General features: G+C 38.1%; 1 protein-coding gene across 3 annotated transcripts in view; it reads left to right on the top strand.

Annotated features, from left to right (window-relative positions):
- LOC308399183 (BMP/retinoic acid-inducible neural-specific protein 3-like) overlaps positions 1 to 20,066 on the top strand; it is a 68,210-nt gene that overhangs the window by 14,202 nt on the left and 33,942 nt on the right. For all 3 annotated transcript variants that reach the window (XR_013972084.1, XM_080886248.1, XM_080886249.1), the window contains exon 2: positions 12,437 to 12,805. Coding sequence is in view for 2 of the 3 variants with exons in the window: in XM_080886248.1 (XP_080742374.1) it covers positions 12,585 to 12,805 (221 nt within the window). In the remaining variant the exon portion in view is untranslated. The remainder of the gene's footprint in view (positions 1 to 12,436; positions 12,806 to 20,066) is intronic.

Raw genomic sequence — 20,066 nt, 5'->3', positions numbered from 1 at the left:
AATACTATGCCTTAGTAGTAATACTATAACATAAGAGATATACTATGGTTTTGCAGACATACTATGTTTTTGCACAAATACCATGATTTGGCACAAATGCTATGATTTAGCAGAAATACTATGATTGGGTACAAATACTATGATTTGGCAATAATACTGCGTTTTAACAACAACTACTGAGATTTGATTGAAATACTATGATTTAGAAGAAATACTATGACTCCATACAAATACGATGCTTTGGCACAAATACTATGATTTGGCAGAAATACTATGACTTAGTAGTAATACTATAACATAACAGATTTCCTAAAAAAAACTATGAAATTGCAGTAATTCTATGACTTGGCAGAGATACTACGTTTTAGTACAAATACTATAACAATGCAGAAATACTATGACTTAGTAGTAATACTATAACATAACAGTTCAATGTTCTTGCACAAATACCACAATATGGCAGAAATACTATGTTTTACCACAAATACTGTGATTTGGTATAAATACTGCGATTTGGCACACACACTATGATTTGGCAGAAATACTATGCCTTAGTAGTAATACTATAACATAACAGATATACTATGGTTTTGCAGACATACTATGTTTTTGCACAAATACCATGATTTGGCACAAATGCTATGATTTAGCAGAAATACTATGATTGGGTATAAATACTATGATTTGGCACAAGTACTATGATTTAGTACAAATACTATGATTGGGCAGAAGTACCATGTTTCAGTACAAATACTATGATTTGGCAGGAATACTCTGGTTTAGCAGAAATACTGTAATTTGGCATAAATACTATAATTTGGGATAAATACTATGATTTGGCACATATAATATATTCAGCACATATATTATAAAATAACAGAAATGTTTGGCCTCAAAACCATGATTTTGCACAAATACCATGATTTTGCAAAAATACTATGAATTGGCAGAAATACTATGATTTAGCAGAAGTACTAAGATGTAGTAGAAGTACTTTGCTTTAGCAGAAATACTATGATTGAGGAGTAATACCTAAACATAGGAGAAATATTGATACACAGACACACATACACAGACAGTAAAGGGAACAGGAGCTGTTGAGAGTCTGGGCTTGGTATATGTAGGTCAGTTAAATTAGCTGCACCTGCTGTAGTCAGCCCTTACACACGCAGGCACAGAGAGAGGTGTGAGTTTTCTTCAGTGTATTTCTGACATTCAGGATTCCCCTCGAACAAATGGCCATAATTTCCTAACCGTAGAGGCTAGAACGGTCATTCAGGCATCGTTTTATTCAGAAGAGATGGGGGAATCTTCAGGTCTTCATAATTCAGAGATAAAACATAAATTATTAAAGATATATGACTTGTAATACACTGTAACTGAGTAGAGGCGAAGCAAAAACTGCCTTGACTTGCGCTCAAACAACCTTTGGTAACTCTAAATCTATATGGAGCATCAAAATCATTCTTTCACCGTAAGAAACAGCAGGCTTTGGTGAACAGTCATGGAAATTTTCAGGGCTCTGTGGAAATCCATCAAAAAGATATGACGAGAGAAAAAAGTGGTTCATTTCCAGAGATTGAAATCTGATGAAATCTGAGCGAGGGACAAATTTCCTACCCTCAAACAAGTCCAACTCATTTCAGAATGGTAATAGGTGAGAAAGAAATTCTTGAATTATGAGCGTCAGGAGTGTCTGAACATATACGGGGACAAGCCTCATGTCTTAACTTCGCTTCGTTAAGGAGATATGACAATTTGAAAATGCCTCTCATTAGAGAAATCCAGCGGTGATTTTGAACAAACTCTCCATTGAGTTTATATGGAGAGTTTTCTGACTTTGTGTTACTCTGAGGAGATTTGCAAAATATCTATGAGTCCCACAACAATGATAGTGACATTTTCTGAAAGCCAGCAAAAATACCTACGTTTTGATGTATAATTTGTGGGGCTTGAGTGGAAATTGAGCGAGTAGCAAGAAGTTGTTTGGACATGAAGAGAAAATTCAAACAGTTTCACTGTCCCCTCTGAGTTAATTGCATAGCAACCATAGCAACGCATGTATTTTCTGAAAAATCACAATTTTGCAACTGAAAACTCAAAGAGGGATAAGATTAAAACGGTAGAAGATCTGAAAAAGCTGAATCATACAGGAATAGCCAAATCATTTGAGAACATTTTAAAGTTTGAATGGAGTTTCTAGGTGAAAGTATGAGGCAGTAGTTAAGTTTCAAAGACAAGAAAGTTTTAGCAGAATTGTGGAAGTTTCCCATTCATTTCAATGGGACAAATTAAAGGAAAAAAGTGTAATATTTTAAAAAGTATAATAGTAATAAACACCAAAAGTCATAGCCGGCATTAGCAGAAAGAGCAGAACAGTTTAGAGTTTGAACGGTGAAAATAGCACAAAAATTGTGGAAGTAGATCCACGGCAAAAAGTGTACGGAAACACCCGGAATAATAACTAGAAAAATTTGCATTTCCTGCGAAAATGCTGTGTGGATGCCTTAACGTTGAAGATGTCGGCTGAAAAAAGCTGAAAAAACATTGCCCTGAGCAGGATTCGAACCTGGCCCTTATGGTCTAAAGGCGGCGACTCACCTCACTGTACCAAACTCATTCACACAAAGAAGAGGTGGAGAGACTGACAATTCTGGTGAAATTAGCAGAAGCTGCTTAGAATTGTGCTGATAAGAGGTGAAAAGGCTAAACATTTGGCAGAAAAGAGGTGAATCAGAAGAATTTCTGCTGAAAAGAGGTAAAGAAGCAAAAAGATGAGCTGAAAAGAGGTGTAGAAGCAGAAGTGCTTGCTGAAGATGGCTGTATGTGTAATGACACACTGGAGAGTGTCAAGAAAGCAGAGCGCATGCAAGCAGGGAACATGTGTAGCAACTGTCACAGGTAGGATTCGAACCTCTGCCACCGGGTCTCACGGCAGCTGCCCTACGCGCTGAGCCAAATGAGTTCTGGTCACATATGATGAGAGGGAAAATGTGCACTGTGGAGCAGAAGCTCAAATTAGCAGAAAAGAGGTGAAGAGGAAGAACTTTGTTGTGAAATGAGGTAAAGAAACTGAAATTTGTGCTTAAAACAAGTGAAAAAGCTGAACTCTGAAATCCTGCTAAAACAGCAGAAGAGGCTGATATTTTTCAGCTACTCATTGAGCCAAACTGGTTCTCACGTAACTGAAAAAAGGTGGAAAAGCTTAAAATTCTAATGAAAACAGCAGAAGAGGCTGAGATTTGTGCTGATAAGAGGTGAAAATGCTGAACCAATCAGAGGTACTGCTTCTGTCTGCTTCATCAGGCTGTGTACTTGTATGTATTTCTGCCATAGACTGTTAACAAGAATCTGAGGTCCATATTAGAAAAGCTGCTAAAATCATAAAACTTTGTAGAATTGTAATAAATTATCAATATGAATTACCGGTCTGTGATAGTATATAAATTTGTAGTTAAAAAAAAACATGTGGGCCAAGGTGGAATCGAACCCCCGACCTTTGGTCTGAAGAGCCGTGTCATTACCAATCGCGCCACCTGGAAAGGGGGCGGGGCGCCTTAAAAAGCAGGGTGATCAGCAGTCAGAATTTGATCGCGGAGAGAGGTGAAAAACGTCATTTTTTGGAGTTACAAAACGTCGTGTAACTCAAAAACTAGGTGGGATAGAAGCATAATTCTTGCACTGGGTGAATCAGCGGACTTTGGTGTACTTTGACTGTGATTTCCATAGCTCTTCGTATCTCCGTCGCGGAGATATGACGAGAGAAGAAATGGCTTAATTTTCGGAGTTTGAAAAATGAGAGGAGGACAGATTTCCACCCCTCAAACATGTTTTTGCAGAAACACTGTAATTTCGCTTAAATAGTATGAAATAGCAGTAATACTATGATTTGGCAGAAATACTACTTTTTAGCACAAATACTATTGTACAGAATGGTGTACGTCAGTTTAATGCTGGGTGGTGCTGCAATAGTAACTATCCTCGGTCAGAAGGAGAGGCTGACATCCAGGGATTAGATTACCACAGGTGGAGTTTATTGGCGGTCAGATGGATGGTACAGGGAGGTATGGCATACAGTAGGAGGATGTGGAGAGGTGATATGGTGTGGTTTCTATGATTAAGAACAGGGTATGCATTACAACATGCATACAGATTAAAGATTAAGAAAACTGGCAACAAATTCCTCCACTACAAATCAGTCTGATGCCACTTCTTACAGGGTTCACGTTTACTAAGGCACTACCCAAAAGGTGCCACAAGAGGGCACTCCAAAGTAAGAGATGACCTATTTACACTGTAAACAGCCCCTACTTAGCCACTACATAATACAGTGATATTACAATATACAAATTCACACAAATACTATGATTTGGCAGAAATACTATGACTTAGTAGTAATACTATAACATAACAGATTTCCTAAAAAAACTATGAAATTGCAGTAATTCTATGACTTGGCAGAGATACTACGTTTTAGCACAAATACTATAACAACGCAGAAATACTATGACTTAGTAGTAATACTATAACATAACAGTTCAATGTTCTTGCACAAATACCACAATATGGCAGAAATACTATGTTTTAGCACAAATACTGTGATTTGGTATAAATACTACGATTTGGCACACATACTATATTCCGCAGATACACTATAACATAACAGATATTCTATGACTTAGTAGTAATACTATAACATAACAGAATTATTAATTGGGCACAAATACCACGATTTGGCAAAAATACTATGATTGGGTACAAATACTATGATTTGGCAATAATACTGCATTTTAACACAACTACTGAGATTTGATTGAAATACTATGATTTAGAAGAAATACTATTACTCGATACAAATACGATGCTTTGGGACAAATACTATGTTTTGGTTCCAATACTATGATGTGCAACAAATACTATGATTTGGCACAAGTACTATGATTTAGTACAAATACTATGATTTGGCAGAAATACTATGCCTTAGTAGTAATACTATAACATACGAGATATACTATGGTTTTGCAGACATACTATGTTTTTGCACAAATACCATGATTTGGCACAAATGCTATGATTTAGCAGAAATACTATGATTGGGTACAAATACTATGATTTGGCAATAATACTGCGTTTTAACAACAACTACTGAGATTTGATTGAAATACTATGATTTAGAAGAAATACTATGACTCCTTACAAATACGATGCTTTGGCACAAATACTATGATTTGGCACAAGTACTATCATTTAGTACAAATACTATGATTGGGCAGAAGTACTATGTTTCAGTACAAATACTATGATTTGGCAGGAATACTCTGATTTAGCAGAAATACTATGTTTTAACATAAATACTTTGGCAGAAATTCCTGCTAAAAAGGACTATTTCTGCTTTTTAGCAGAAATACTGTAATTTGGCATAAATACTATAATTTGGGATAAATACTATGATTTGGCACATATAATATATTCAGCACATATATTATAAAATAACAGAAATATTATGATTTGGCCTCAAAACAATGATTTTGCATAAATACCATGATTTTGCAAAAATACTATGAATTAGCAGAAATACTATGAATTAGCAGAAGTACTAAGATGTAGCAGAAGTACTTTGCTTTAGCAGAAATACTATGATTGAGGAGTAATACTTAAACATAGGAGAAATATTGATACACAGACACACATACACAGAGAGTAAAGGGAACAGGAGCTGTTGAGAGTCTGGGCTTGGTATATGTAGGTCAGTTAAATTAGCTGCACCTGCTGTAGTCAGCCCTTACACACACAGACACAGAGAGAGGTGTGAGTTTTCTTCAGTGTATTTCTGACATTCAGGATTCCCCTCGAACAAATGGCCATAATTTCCTAACCGTAGAGGCTAGAACGGTCATTCAGGCATCGTTTTATTCAGAAGAGATGGGGGAATCTTCAGGTCTTCATAATTCAGAGATAAAATATAAATTATTAAAGATATATGACTTGTAATACACTGTAACTGAGTAGAGGCGAAGCAAAAACTGCCTTGACTTGCTCTCAAACAACCTTTGGTAACTCTAAATCTATATGGAGCATCAAAATCATTCTTTCACCGTAAGAAACAGCAGGCTTTGGTGAACAGTCATGGAAATTTTCAGGGCTCTGTGGAAATCCATCAAAAAGATATGATGAGAGAAAAAAGTGCCTCATTTCCAGAATTTGAAATCTGATGAAATCTGAGCGAGGGACAAATTCCCTACCCTCAAACAAGTCTAACTCATCTCAGAACGGTAATAGGTGAGAAAATAATTCTTGAATTGTGAGCATCAGGAGTGTCTGAAGATATATCGGGACAAGCCTTATGTCTTAACTTCGCTTTATTAAGGAGATATGACAATTTGAAAATGCCTCTCATTACAGAAATCCAGCGGTGATTTTGAACAAACTCTCCATTGAGTTTATATGGAGAGTTTTCACACTTTGTGTTACTCTGAGGAGATTTGCAAAATATCTATGAGTCCCACAACAATGATAGGGACATTTTCTGAAAGCCAGCAAAAATACCTATGTTTTGATGTATAATTTGTGCGGCTTGAGTGGAAATTGAGCGAGTAGCAAGAAGTTGTTTGGACATGAAGAGAAAATTCAAACAGTTTCACTGTCCCCTCTGAGTTAATTGCATAGCAACCATAGCAACGCATGTATTTTCTGAAAAATCACAATTTTGCAACTGAAGACTTAAAGAGAGATAAGATGAAAACGGTAGAAGATCTGAAAAAGCTGAATCACACAGGAATAGCCCAATCATTTGAGAACGTTTTAAAGTTTGAATGGAGTTTCTAGGTGAAAGTATGAGGCAGTAGTTAAGTTTCAAAGACAAGAAAGTTTTAGCAGAATTGTGGAAGTTTCCCATTCATTTCAATGGGACAAATTAAAGGAAAAAAGTGTAATATTTTAAAAAGTATAATAGTAATTAACACCAAAAGTCATAGCCAGCATAAGCAGAAAGAGCAGAACAGTTTAGAGTTTGAACGGTGAAAATAGCACAAAAATTGTGGAAGTAGATCCACGGCGAAAAGTGTACGGAAACACCCGGAATAATAAAGAATAAAGAGAAACAGGAACTCAATAGTGTGGATGCCTATTAAGGCATCCACACAATAAAGAAGAAAGAGAAACAGGATCTCAATAGTGTGGATGCCTATTAAGGCATCCACACAATAACTCAAGACCCAAGTCAGGCTAGAGACTAATTTCTTCAATTTTAGCAATGTACTTTAAGCACCATGCAGCAACTGTGAAAGAAAAATGTTCCACAAAATACTCGAACAGCTTGGATTATGACTCAGTTTAATACTTATAACCCAACTTGGACATTTGAGTTTAGATTTGAGACCTGCATTGGTGCAATTAAGACTTAACTGCCTGTTGGAGATCTGAATATACATGTTGTCATGGCTACTGAACGGACCCACGCGCAGACAGTTCTTTCAAGGAAACAAAAGGGGATTTATTTACAATAGGGATCACCTTAGTGCAAAATAAATGTACAGTGAGTTGGGAGGGGGTCCAGGGCTCCAGGGAGAGAAGGGGGGGGAATCCACACACACGCTTCCTCTTCCACTCAGTCACCGCCACCGCTCCTCCGCACACACGCACTCCTCTTCAGCCGCACTCACTCCAACACTCCACACACTGCCCCACTTGGACAGGTCCGGTGATTCGGTCCAGAATTCAGGTGGTTCGACGTTCCAGCGGTGAGCTGCTCTGTGCCACTGCCTTAAATAGCAGCTGGGGAAATCAGCCAGATCAGCCGCAGGTGGACACCATCCACAGGGGTGCGTGGGCCAAGAGTGAGAGCCCGTAATGAGCTCCACCCAGGCAGAGAGGAGGAGGAGAGACAAAAAACTAAAACTAACAACAACAAAACCTGTAGCCAGCGTGGGCCAACCAGAGAGACACGGGGACCGTGACACATGTCTTTTAAAAAAAACAACACATTTTGCATAGTTCAATGATGTCATGCAAAAACCAAATTGCATGTACAGGCATTAGCATGTGCTTTCTGTTAATTAAAAGCACACTAAACCATAAAGCTGGTTATACAGATGTTTACATAAACACAAGTGAGAATGGACACACACACCAGGGCTTGACAAACTGAGTCTGGGGAGTGCTGACAGCGATGTCAGACTGAAATCAATTTCCAAATTGCCAGCTCATCTCATCTCATTAAAATGACTAAATGAAAGTCCTCCTGCATGTTTAACTTTCAATAATTAACCCTGTAGATGAATATATCATCGTATTTGATAGCAATTTTGTTCTTTTTCTTTCTTCCCTTTACCCACCTCAAGCTGTGGTGTGTTCTTCCAGTGCTATCGCCTGCATTGTCTGAGAGCAGTGTTTTTTTTTTTTTTAAACCTTCACACCCCCGGTCATATGGCTGACTTAACTTGACAGATTGTCATCACAATACTGTAATGGGACTGACCCCCCCACCCCCAATACCCCAACACACATACATGTACACACACTGCAGGGGAGATGATTGACAGAACTCAAAATGGTGATAGAGACTAATGCGAGCTCTGGACAACAGTCTGAACAGCAGGTAGTCTGATAAATCACAGCAGCCAAGACTTTTTATCTTAAAGTGTGTCTGTGCATGAAACTGCAGCTCTTAATAGATGTGTTGCGGTGTGACAGTAAAGTGTTCGAGTATGACGGGGATAGTTTTAAAAACAGCAGCAAAGCAATTATTCACCAAGTTAAAGAGATGAATTTATAATTAGAATCATGCCAGTTTAGACTTTTTTCTTCCTGGTGGAACTTCTACATCCGAATATTTCTGCAAATCACAGCACCAGGCTGCAGTAGAAGTGTGTAAAATTAGTAATCAAGTCTTTTCAGTTCAAATTATTTTCTTTTGGATGGAAATCCCAGCTCACATGGAGCAGTGAATGCGGCGAATTGTAACAAAAGTTAAATACACTTTTTTTGGGTGGGGGGCTAAATGGTTTTGTGTCTCTCTAAAGTAAGATGGATTCACAGCACTTTATTGCTAGAGATGGCACGATACCACTTTTTTATGTCCGATACCAATACTGATATCATAAATTTGGATATTTGCAGATACCGATATGAATATGAATATGTATTTTTTAATGAATAAAACTGTTTTTTTTTTTAAAAATACATCTTGCTGCATTTTGTATAAGTTCACACTCGAGTTTTAAAACACAAAACACCAATTTATTTATTGTCATTTATTAAAATTATAAATATATATTTTAACTCAAAAGTACAGTTTTTAAATTTAACCCTATCCCTTGTGCGTGTTTTTTATTTTGACAGCGAATGCACACCTGCGGACCACTTATGTGCAGCCCTGGTTATTTAGCTCATCATATTGCAGCCACAGAAATTATTTTGTCAATGAAACCATAAAGCTGCACTTTATTTTTGCCTTATAGTCTGATTTGTCATAACTTTTCCGTTTTGTGGTAAGCTTTTCTTTGGCTGTCACTTCTTCACCCTGACCTTTCTTATTTGGCTCAGCAGAACTAAAATATATATCTGTCTGTGAAGGTTCTCAGTCATCCAGGTCATCGTAGTCAAATATATATCCTGCTGCTTTTACACAGGCACTCACATAAGCTCAGCGATTCTCTGCGCGATCAACCTCTCACATGTTTAAGCTTGCTGCGGGAGATTTCACTTGTCATGTTTGCATAGTAAGCTAACGATTAATAAGACGATGTCAGAGGAATTGGTGCACAAATTATCATCACTCACAGATCAGTGCTGTCGCTCTCTATACACAGTTCGCACAATTGCAAAGTGAAAGCAAAAAAACAAGCGCAAATTCAAACGCGACTTCAATATGTCACATATTGACAGTGGCTCACCGATGCCAATGACATAATTACCCAGTTACATTTCCGAAAGAATGCAAAAGCATTGACATATATTTTTCCTACAATAGCCCGACGGGCAGGGAAGAGATAGATTTTGGTAGCCCGACTGAAAAAATCGCTAGCTCCAGGACGTCGGGCTAGCGATATTGCAAGCCCTGTATCTGATTGAGGAATCACTCATCTTTGGAAAAGAGAGTTTATTACAGAGAAATGGCTCTTTCCAAAATAAAAGCTATACTATCCGCTTCTTCTGGGCTATATTCTCAGCAGCATAAGGAGAATCATGTGCTAACAGCTGTCTAAATGACTCGGCTAAAGTTAGTAGCATGCTTGCTTTTTTTTGTCTGCTTCCACTTGTCTTTGCACTAGGATGATGTCGGCGTAAATGTGCAGTCATATTCGTTGTGTTCCCACTAGTGCTTTCAGGTTAATCTCGTTGAAATGACCTTAACGCCACAACACGGCAAATCTCCGTTAACGAGCTACCGCCGATCGCTCCGTGCATGGGGCTAGACGGCCAACACGTTAACGAGCTAACTGCGCTAACACACTAGTTCACACCAATGTAATTGAGCATTGCATGGCACATCCAACATACTGTTTTACTTTAGTCCATGACTCGCTTACCTTCAGGGTCATACGTCACATGAAAACCAAAATAATTCCAAACGCCAGATCTGAATGAGAGTGGGGGAGGTCCATGTTAAAAGGAGAGCTTAACTTCTGTCTCGCTAGCTTGCCCTGCGCTCTTCCTTCTGACTATGCTGTCTGTGTTGAGCGCTCAGTGGATCTGCGCTGGACAGTGCAGCCTAGGCGGAGTAGTCGAACACAGATTCACTGAGCGCTCAACACAGACAGCATCGTCAGAAGGAAAATTGATAAAATAAATTACAAATGTTGTATTGTTCGATACATATGCGTACCGAACCGAAAGCACTGTATCGAACGGTTCAATATCGATACGAATATCGTTGCACCCCTAATATATATATATATATATATATATATATATATATATATATATATGCTTTACAAGCATTCAGAGATGAACTTACACACTTGCTTTACTTCTCTTTGGGATAACTTTCTCAGAGATGAAATGCCGGCTTGGTAGAGCGAAGCTCCAAATGCTGAACCACACCGCCGACAGGTCTGGCACACCACATCCGCTCTATCACGTGACGCATACTGCTCCGATGTGCTAAGGTTGTGAGCCGAGTTACGCCATGTCGCAAGTTTTGGGAGATGCTGTCGTGATATTTAATGGATCGGATTACATTTTTTATTTCCCTCCGATATCTGATCCAGTAATTTAGTTCAGTATCAGACCAATGCGGATACATAATATCGGATAGGTCCATCCCTAATTATTGCTGGGTCTTTTTGCTTCCAAATACTGCAATTAAACTATGTTACTGCTTTCTCATCATGCTCCAGAAAAATTATTTCTCTTTATTTGTGTAAAGTAGGGTTATAATTAATGATTGGGTGTGTTTAATTATTGGCAATCTCTTTTTTTGTGTGCATTTGCATTATCAAAGTAATCATGTCTGAAAAAACCTGTAAAACACAGAATGGATATTTTGTAGCTGCTTTTAATTTTAGTTTTAGTTTGTTGACCATTTTATTTATTTATTTAAAATAGCATGATATTTTGAAGTCCCTTGTTTTGTACAGTTTTTTATAGTCTGATGTTTTCAGTATTTTCAGATATATTGCAGACATTTTAACAGTTTGCTGTAAAATGCATAATAATTATACCGTAACGTTTATTTTTTTCACTTTAAGACAGCAAACTACTGTTACATTTAAATTCAGATTTCATTTAGAGGTAATGGTTCCTTCGGATTAGGCTTTGGTTGCTGTGGATCAGTGATGTGTTTTCCTGTGCTTCTGGGAGTGAGAAGGTTTGAACTAGAACTGGGACACCACGATAGAGGCTTTAGTGGCTACTTCCATTAGGCCAGGTTTCATAATGTTCCATATCTGTGTGATAAAAGAAGAATGGAAACTTGGAGGAAAAAGAAAATGCTTAAATAGGGCACAGGTGTAGACATTTTACAGTAAAACAATGAAGCAACAGTATAATGGCAACCAAACAGTTGACAGTATTCTACTGCAGATCTTATATTCTATACATTACAGTGCATCATTTCTTTTACAGTAAGAAACTGTTTTTATAGATTACAGTAAACACACTGTAAAATGACTTGTCATTATTTTACAGTAAAGTAACATGAAATTTTACTGAAGCAGCACCATTAAAGCAACAGGCGCTCACAAGCTGAAATTAGCAGGTGTCATTTTTACATTTATTAATTCAAGTTCCACATAATGAACCTGATTCAAACAGCATTCCCACACCGTACTTATTACTCTGCATTATCACAGAATCCCTGGAGAGGCTTCTGTCAGCTGCAACATATTCTGAGGATTTTTTTTTGTTTATTTCTGTCTTTGTAGCCAAGTTTCTTCCTTGCTGGTTGTGGGTGTTTGTTTGTTTGCTGAACTGTGTGTTTGTGCTTTTGCCTTAGGTGTTCGGGGGGCATTGAGGCGATGCAGGTCCCTCGGTCATCCCAGTGGAGGAGCCAGCTAATGACAAGTATCTTTGGCTGCTGAACGCCCCCCACCACCACCACCATCACCACCACCCTCATCCCTCCTACCCTCCATCCATCTCTGATGGCTCTATGGGGCATTCTCAGCCTCAGCCTTCACTGCTGGGTGTGTTTATGGTCCAGTGTAACAGCAACAGCAACATCAGCCAGCCTCCCAAATGACAAACCCGGGGGACCCCTGGACTGGCTCCTGTCTGATAAGGGGCCCTTCCACCACTCCCCAGAGTACATCGACTTTGTGGAAAAGAACCGACAAGGTTTCTCCACCAGATACAAGATATACAGGTGAGTTGTGACTGCAGCACGAGGAGATGCTTTTACACTGTATTTACTACTGCCAAATCGCTACCCTATTATATGCATGACAGATCTCACAGCAGTCGCATCAAATAGTCTCTGTGGTTGTCCTTTGAAAGATCAGCTGTGTGTAAATAAGGCCACATGATATCGATGTTAATGTGTTTACATTTTGAGGTTAGTCACAGTCTCAGCATTTTGTTAACTCCAGGCTTCTGTGTACAGTCAGTATGCACATGCTAAACACTTTAACCGCTAACAGAGAAAGGCTGACACCAAACTTATTTAGCTTGTGAATATATTGCACCTATTATTACAATTTAAAAGTCTTAAAATATATTAAAAAATCAGCTTATTTTGATTCAATGCAGTTAGCAACCAACAATCTAGCAAAAGACACAGTTACAGTAGGCAATACATTCATTGTGTGGCCTATGCACTGATTTTGGGACTGTTCAAAGAAAGAGACATTGACAGTGACTATTTCCTGTAGGTACCACCGAGCGATTATCAGTCTGCTGTTGCGTATTTTGTGGTGTGTAATAAGAAAGATTTACACATGTACTCTTCATAATTAATGTGAAATGTGAATTTCGGCAACCTGAGAGCTAAATAAAAGTCCTTTACTGACCCACATAAAGCACTGTAGTGAAAATGATAATGCTTGCAATGAAATGAAGCCGCTTCATGTAAATGAAATGATGGAGATGAGGAAGGAAAGGAGTAAACATTTATCTGCCATGGTTGGAAAAGCTTTTAAAAGCATGCTCATACATCTGTTGTAGAATGCACGTAAGGGACAAGTCAAAGTTAAAGAGAAAGATATTGCAGGGGGATTTTATTCTGAAAATACACGTTTCAGGGTACCAAGGGTTTTTAGGGCATCTTCCATTCCTTGTTTTCTATTTTTACAACGTGTATGGGAGGAGAGAGAATTTAACATAACTGTAGAGCATTTGGTGGGCAGTATGCTTTATGAAATCCCTGTTCATGGCTCTTTAATACACAGACTGTATTATTTGGCTTGCATTGTCATGCATTAAAGCATCCTCACAGCACAGTGCTCACAGGATAATTGACACGCCTAGACAGAATCATGATGTATTACATGCACGCACGCTGCTATCAGCTGGTTCTATATCACATTCTGCTGCTCTCCAAACCCTCGGGGAGTCACCTGATCAGGTGGTCAAATGAGATCTGTTGATTAGCACTGTAAAAGAAGAAAGATTTGTCATGACAGCACAGTCAGAGGTATCGCCACGTGACCAAATTAGTGGAGATTGTGTCATGAATCATATCCGTCGTCGTTTAGGAGGATGTTGTCCAGGCTTCTGGAAATGGACAGACGGGATTCCTGTCATCTACGGATCGTTGTAAGGATGCTTTATGGCTTCTGTGATCGGTTGCTGCGTTCGAGCTTTTTAATATTTCCTTCCCCGGCAAAAGGCAGTGGTCTGCTGGAGCTGAGCTGCATGGGCGGCAAGATTAATAGTCTTATCATGTGGCCAAGTGATTAGTGAGCTCTTAGTACTTATTACTCTGCATTATCACAGAATCCCTGGAGAGGCTTCTGTCAGCTGCAAGGTTGTGTTTGAGGCCCTCTAGATTACTACAGTGCGGCATTGATTAATAGTGATTATATTAAAAGGAAAAACCAACCTAAAAAGTAAATAGCCTGTAAATCTTCCCAAATTGAATTCACTTGGATTCAGTCCCATTTGATTTCAGTAACCGACACAGACATTGGCGGATACAGCTGCGTGTTTTTGTTCTAGCAAAAAAAAAACAAAAAAACAACAACTTCCTTTTCAGTCCCAGTGTTGGGGGGTGAAGTGTAGTGATGAGTTTGGGCACACACACCTGGACATAGCTCATAAAAAATTCAGGGAGGATTGTTTTATTAAAGAAATGTGGGCCCGCTGCAGTTTTCTCCCAAGGGGGTCAAACCACATGGTTATGCCCCTGTTGTGTTACAAATGTCCTTAAATTTCCAGTCAGGCTATTTCTGTACTACAAGAACAGATCGCTATGCACTGTTAAGGTAGTCACTGACCCTTTTTTGGCCTGCGAAAGATTAAATGAATCCTACTTACTACTCCTCAAAACCAAAAGATAGCGAGCACATCTTCAAAGACTGATGTTTGCATTTATTTAAATAAAAGGGACCTAAATAGGTGTGGTGTTGATTGGTTGATTGGTTTTGATTCAGCTTTTTTATTAGTAATTGAGCTGGGTATTTCCTCAAAAGTTACAATCCTGTCTAAACTTTAAATTGCATTTAAACAGAATACAATTATTGAAATTTCATGAACCCATATTTTATTCATAATAGAACATTGAAAATTTATTAAGTGCTTTCACTGAGAAAATGTACCATTTAAGAAATAATAAGCTTGTTTTGAATTCAGCATCTCAGAAAGGTTCGGTTATGGCAACAAAAAAATTGAGAAAAGTCAATGGTATAGGTCAGTAACATGATTGGGGGTAAAAGGAGCATCTTAGTGAGACAGTTTCTCAGATGTAAAGATGGGCGGAGGTTCACCAATGTGCAAAAATCTCCCTAAAGACTTGTTTAAAAAAAGAGGGGATGCTACACAGTGGTAAACATGGTCCTGTTCCAATCTTTTGAGACATGTTCCTGCCATCACGTTCATGATCGTATTTTCTTTTTCAGTTCTTATTTTTTTGCACTATGTCACTAAAACATGTTTTTATTTACATTTTACACAATGTTTTTGGAACTGTGGCTGTATAATAGTAATTTACTTTATTTCTTATATCCATAATGCAATGTTGGAATATTGTCCACTAGCAGCTACACAAGGTAATGTTTAATTTGTATGGCAACATAGTTTTGTGATTTAGAAAAATCTGACCACATTATATATACAATCAATCTAATAAAAATTTACTGAGGAATTACAGATTTCTTTATTTTATTTTTAAATTAGACTGTATTTAAAAGTTGGAACTACCACCCTGCGGTTAGAGATTTACCACTGTGTAGCCTAGAGTATTAAACTTTTTGTTATTGTGACTCGTAGGAGGGAAAACCTGACTATTAAATTGCTTACTGGCTGTAGAAGTATAACTGGCCAATCCTTAGTATTTTCATTATGACTTTAAGTGATAATTGAACCAGTAACCAGTATAAATTTGGTCAGCTGGTCATTCCTTCTTCTATATGAAGTCATTTTGTAACCTGAAGAGTCATCATTGCTGACAATTAAATATAATACAAGTTTAAGCACATGGTTTCACTCTTCAGACACACCACCACCAAGCAGTTACATATTTTGCCAGTATACATTGGTGTTTTCTGGTTCAGTATATATATATATATATATTTCGGAACTGCTCAGCATTATTTTGCTACCCCATTAGTGTTTGTTCTGGAAGTTGCTGAGCTGAAGCTCTGGTCATCCTACACCGCCTTGTCACTTGAATACATTTAAATGACTTTTGTGTGGAGATAAATATTCCTGGCTTATCTAACACAAACCTTGCAGTACCTCTCACGATGAGACAAGCCCAAAGGTGCTTTTACTGTAATATTTGTCACTACAAGCAAATTGCCTTTCAGCTCAATCATTATCTGCTGCCTATTATCATTATTATTAGTAGCATTAGCAGATAAAACCAATGGATTCCTTATAGCATATTATATTATAGCTGTGTTTATTCAATGCTCATTGTTTTAAGAATTGCACTAAATTCCAGATAAAATCCTTTTTGCTGTATGAAGGGATTTGGGAGCTATTAAAACTGTTTTGCACTAAGTTTGCCATCGACATGCAAAAACATTTTTTTTTAATATTCTGTAATATGCTCAGTGATATGTGAAGTGATCTTGGTGATCCCATAGTGTGCAGATTAAATAATATTGTTGTTCCTCCTTTTATTTGGTGCGAGATTTTGTAGATGTGTCTTGGTAGTAGGATGCTTCATTTTGATGAACGTTTTTATTTTATTAAATGTCACATGTAACTCATCTGTCTGCCTATGCAGAGAGCAGTTCTGCATAAGCCCTTTAAATTGGGTTGTGGTGGGTTACCAGATTTTGTGACAGATGAGTTCAAAGTATGCGTATTATGTGGAGTGTGTTAGATTAGAAAGATTAGCTGGCAATTACACACACACACAAAATAGAATTCGACTTAAGTTGTGAAAGTAATAACAGATAGTTTTGAAATAATAGAGAACCTCTGGAAACACAGAGGTGTTGGCAAGTATTACCAGAACATTATGTATGCTGTGATTTCTGATTGAATCCCAGTATTAAAAGATCCATTCCTTAGTCTCTTCCTCAAAATGAGGACTTTATGCATAAATTAATAAGCTAGAGTAACATCAAACCTACCATAAACATCTCTCTCTTACTCCGTAAAATAAAATGTAGCTAATAAACACATCCAAGAATATAATCTGCTCCCAGTTTGAGTGCATCTCTCTCACATACACAAACATGCCACATGTGGAAGTTAGCTGAACAAAAGACAGGTGGAGTAAAATAGGAGCATCAACATCACCGACTTACTGACATGTTATGTTACAGTAAGCAATAGACCGAACACCAAGAGCTGGAGTGAGAGAGAGCGAGAGAGAGAGAGAGAGAGAGAGAGAGAGAGAGAAATGCATTGTCATCATAGGATGATTTCAGGCGTGTCAACTCACTTGACTTGAAATTTGCTGTTAAATGAAAAACTTTTGCAACATACAAAATAAAGTTGCTGGTGTAGCCTGAATATCCTGACTGCTGACTAATAATAGGTGCAATATATTCACTTTCTGTTCTTCTAGTATGTTGCAAGCTACTGCTAACATGTAGGGGCCCTTAGATTGATTTGCTCATGAGTCCGGATTGGACCAACATTTGATCCAAAGATGTGTGTCCATATTACGCATAGGTTTCCTGTACATGTCGAGGACCAAGATGTTTGACAAAAGCGGAAGAAGAAAATTAATGGACAGGATTTTTGTTCCTAATAACAACAGTAGAAAAAGGTTTTAGTTAACCATTTTAACAGTGATAAGTATGAGGCTGCTTAGTTTTCAGTTAAGTTAACAGTGCTCACCAGGTGGTTGCCAATTTATAGTTACATACCCAGCTTATTATACCAGCTGGGTGTCTGATGACCAGTAGAGTGTATGTATTCTATTTTATTTTATTATTATTATTATTTTATTCTATTCTTACTACTGAGCTGGGTGACCTTCCTGCATCCTCATTTTCTAGCATTTGTCCCCCTTCAGTGTGGGTTATTCCTTTCTTTTTTCATTCAACTACATTTATTCACTCCAACACATCCCGATTCCCTTGCTGTGGATCCTGGTGATGTGGATCAGTGAGTAAATTTTTTTAGTCACTCTTGACTTAACTTGATGTCTCCAATGTGCAGGTGGTGGCTGATCATCATTCCACTTGTAATTATATCCACTCTTTGTGATGAGCTGGTTTAGAGGATTAAGGCCTATGCAGAACAGCAGTGGGAACAGTGCATCACTTTGATCTTTTTTGCACTTGGTGATCACTGACTTGGAGTTGGTCTACAGCTCCTCTCCTTTCCCACTGAGTTGCTGATGAAGGTAATGGTCATCTGTGACACTCCCCATGTGCATTAATAAGCCTTGGTCGCCCGTGACCCCGTCACTGGTCACTGTTCCTTCTTTGGATCACGTTTGATAGATACTGACCACTGCAGACCAGGCATGCACCACAAGAGCTGCCATTTTGGAGAATCTCTGAGCCAGTCGTCTGGCCATCATGCTTTTGCTTTTGTCAAAGTTGCCCAAATTCGTATGATTGCCCAGTTTTCCTGCTTCTAAGACATCAACTTTCTCATATTTCAGCTGTGATAGACTTATGACTCTATGGGTCTGTTTCTGTGCTGCCACAATCAGAGCCTCTCTGCTGTCATTTAAGTGGGCCTTTTCTAGCCACTGGCAAGATTTCTTGATGTCAGCCCCTTCCTCTATTTGTTGATCGTACATCCCAGGTGCATCGGTCACTCAGTCTGTCTTCAGCTAGCTTGGGCATTCTTGAAGCAGCTCATCTCAGGGTAGGGGGCATCTTCCTGATCTATTTTTTCGGATTGTTGATTGTCACGCTGACACTCACTAAACCTTGCACTCCCTCTTTCTGTTGCTCATAGAGCCTCAGGGTCCTGGACTTTCTGTGGCCTGCTTGTTATTCCAACAAGGTATCCGATGACTGGTACACTGCAAAACATCAAAATCTTACCAAGTATATTTGTCTTATTTCTAGTCAAAATGATCTCATTACACTTAAAATAAGACACAGTCAGCTACAGGGCAACATTTCAGTAAGCTAAAGGAATTTGTTTCAAGACAGTGAATCTTGAAACTAGAGAAAATTAGAGATTTTTCACTTGTTCCACTGGCAGATTTTTTTCACTTATTTCAAGCTAAAATACCTCGTATTAAGTAAAAAAAAATCTGCCAGTGGAACAAGTGAAAAATCTCTAGTTTTAAGATTCACTGTCTTGAAACAAGTTCCTTTAGTTTACTGAAATGTTGCCCTGTAGCTCACTGTCTTATTTTAAGTGTAATGAGATAATTCTGACTAGAAATAAGACAAATATACTGGGTAAGATTTTGAGTTTTTGCAGTGTAGGGTGTATGTATTGATGGCTTGGATCTTATTCTTATTGTTGAGATGGCTTACCTTTTTAGAGGTGTTTTGCTGGCTGACCTTCTTGTGTCTTTATCATGGTTCCCATTGGCCTGTGGGATATCAGGTACTTTCCTGTTTGTCTCCTATTCTGCCATCTGGCAACTCCAACTCAATCCCAGTCCGGATCACCTTCCCTCTCTTTCGTCTGTCTTTCTGTCTGCTGCTCTCTCTTTATATGTATGTGTGTGTTTATGTGTTTTTGTTTTATATCAGAGATTAGATGTAACAGGACTCAAACCTTCCAAAAACCTCAACTCTTGAGTGATCAATCCACAGACAATTTTCCCAAATGTCTCATGGCTCATCAAGACATTTTTGGCTAATGCAAAATTAACCTTTGTTGTTCATATAGGCTCAGACAGATTTAGAAAGCTTTTTTTCTTTTCTGTAATAAGTGAATCATCATTTAAAAATTTCATTTTTGGTTATTATGGGTATCTTTGTCTAATAAAAAAGTAGGCAATCTGAAACATGTAAATGTGACATGTTAAAAGATAAGATCAAACCTTTAAAAATAAACTCCAGTCTTTCAACATGCTGAAGTCAATTTAG

This window comes from Rhamphochromis sp. 'chilingali' (genome assembly GCF_963969265.1).
Source record: "Rhamphochromis sp. 'chilingali' genome assembly, chromosome: 7".
NCBI lineage: Eukaryota > Metazoa > Chordata > Actinopteri > Cichliformes > Cichlidae > Rhamphochromis > Rhamphochromis sp. 'chilingali'.
Note: the sequence above shows the minus strand (reverse complement) of the source record. Positions and strands in the feature narration are given on the sequence as shown.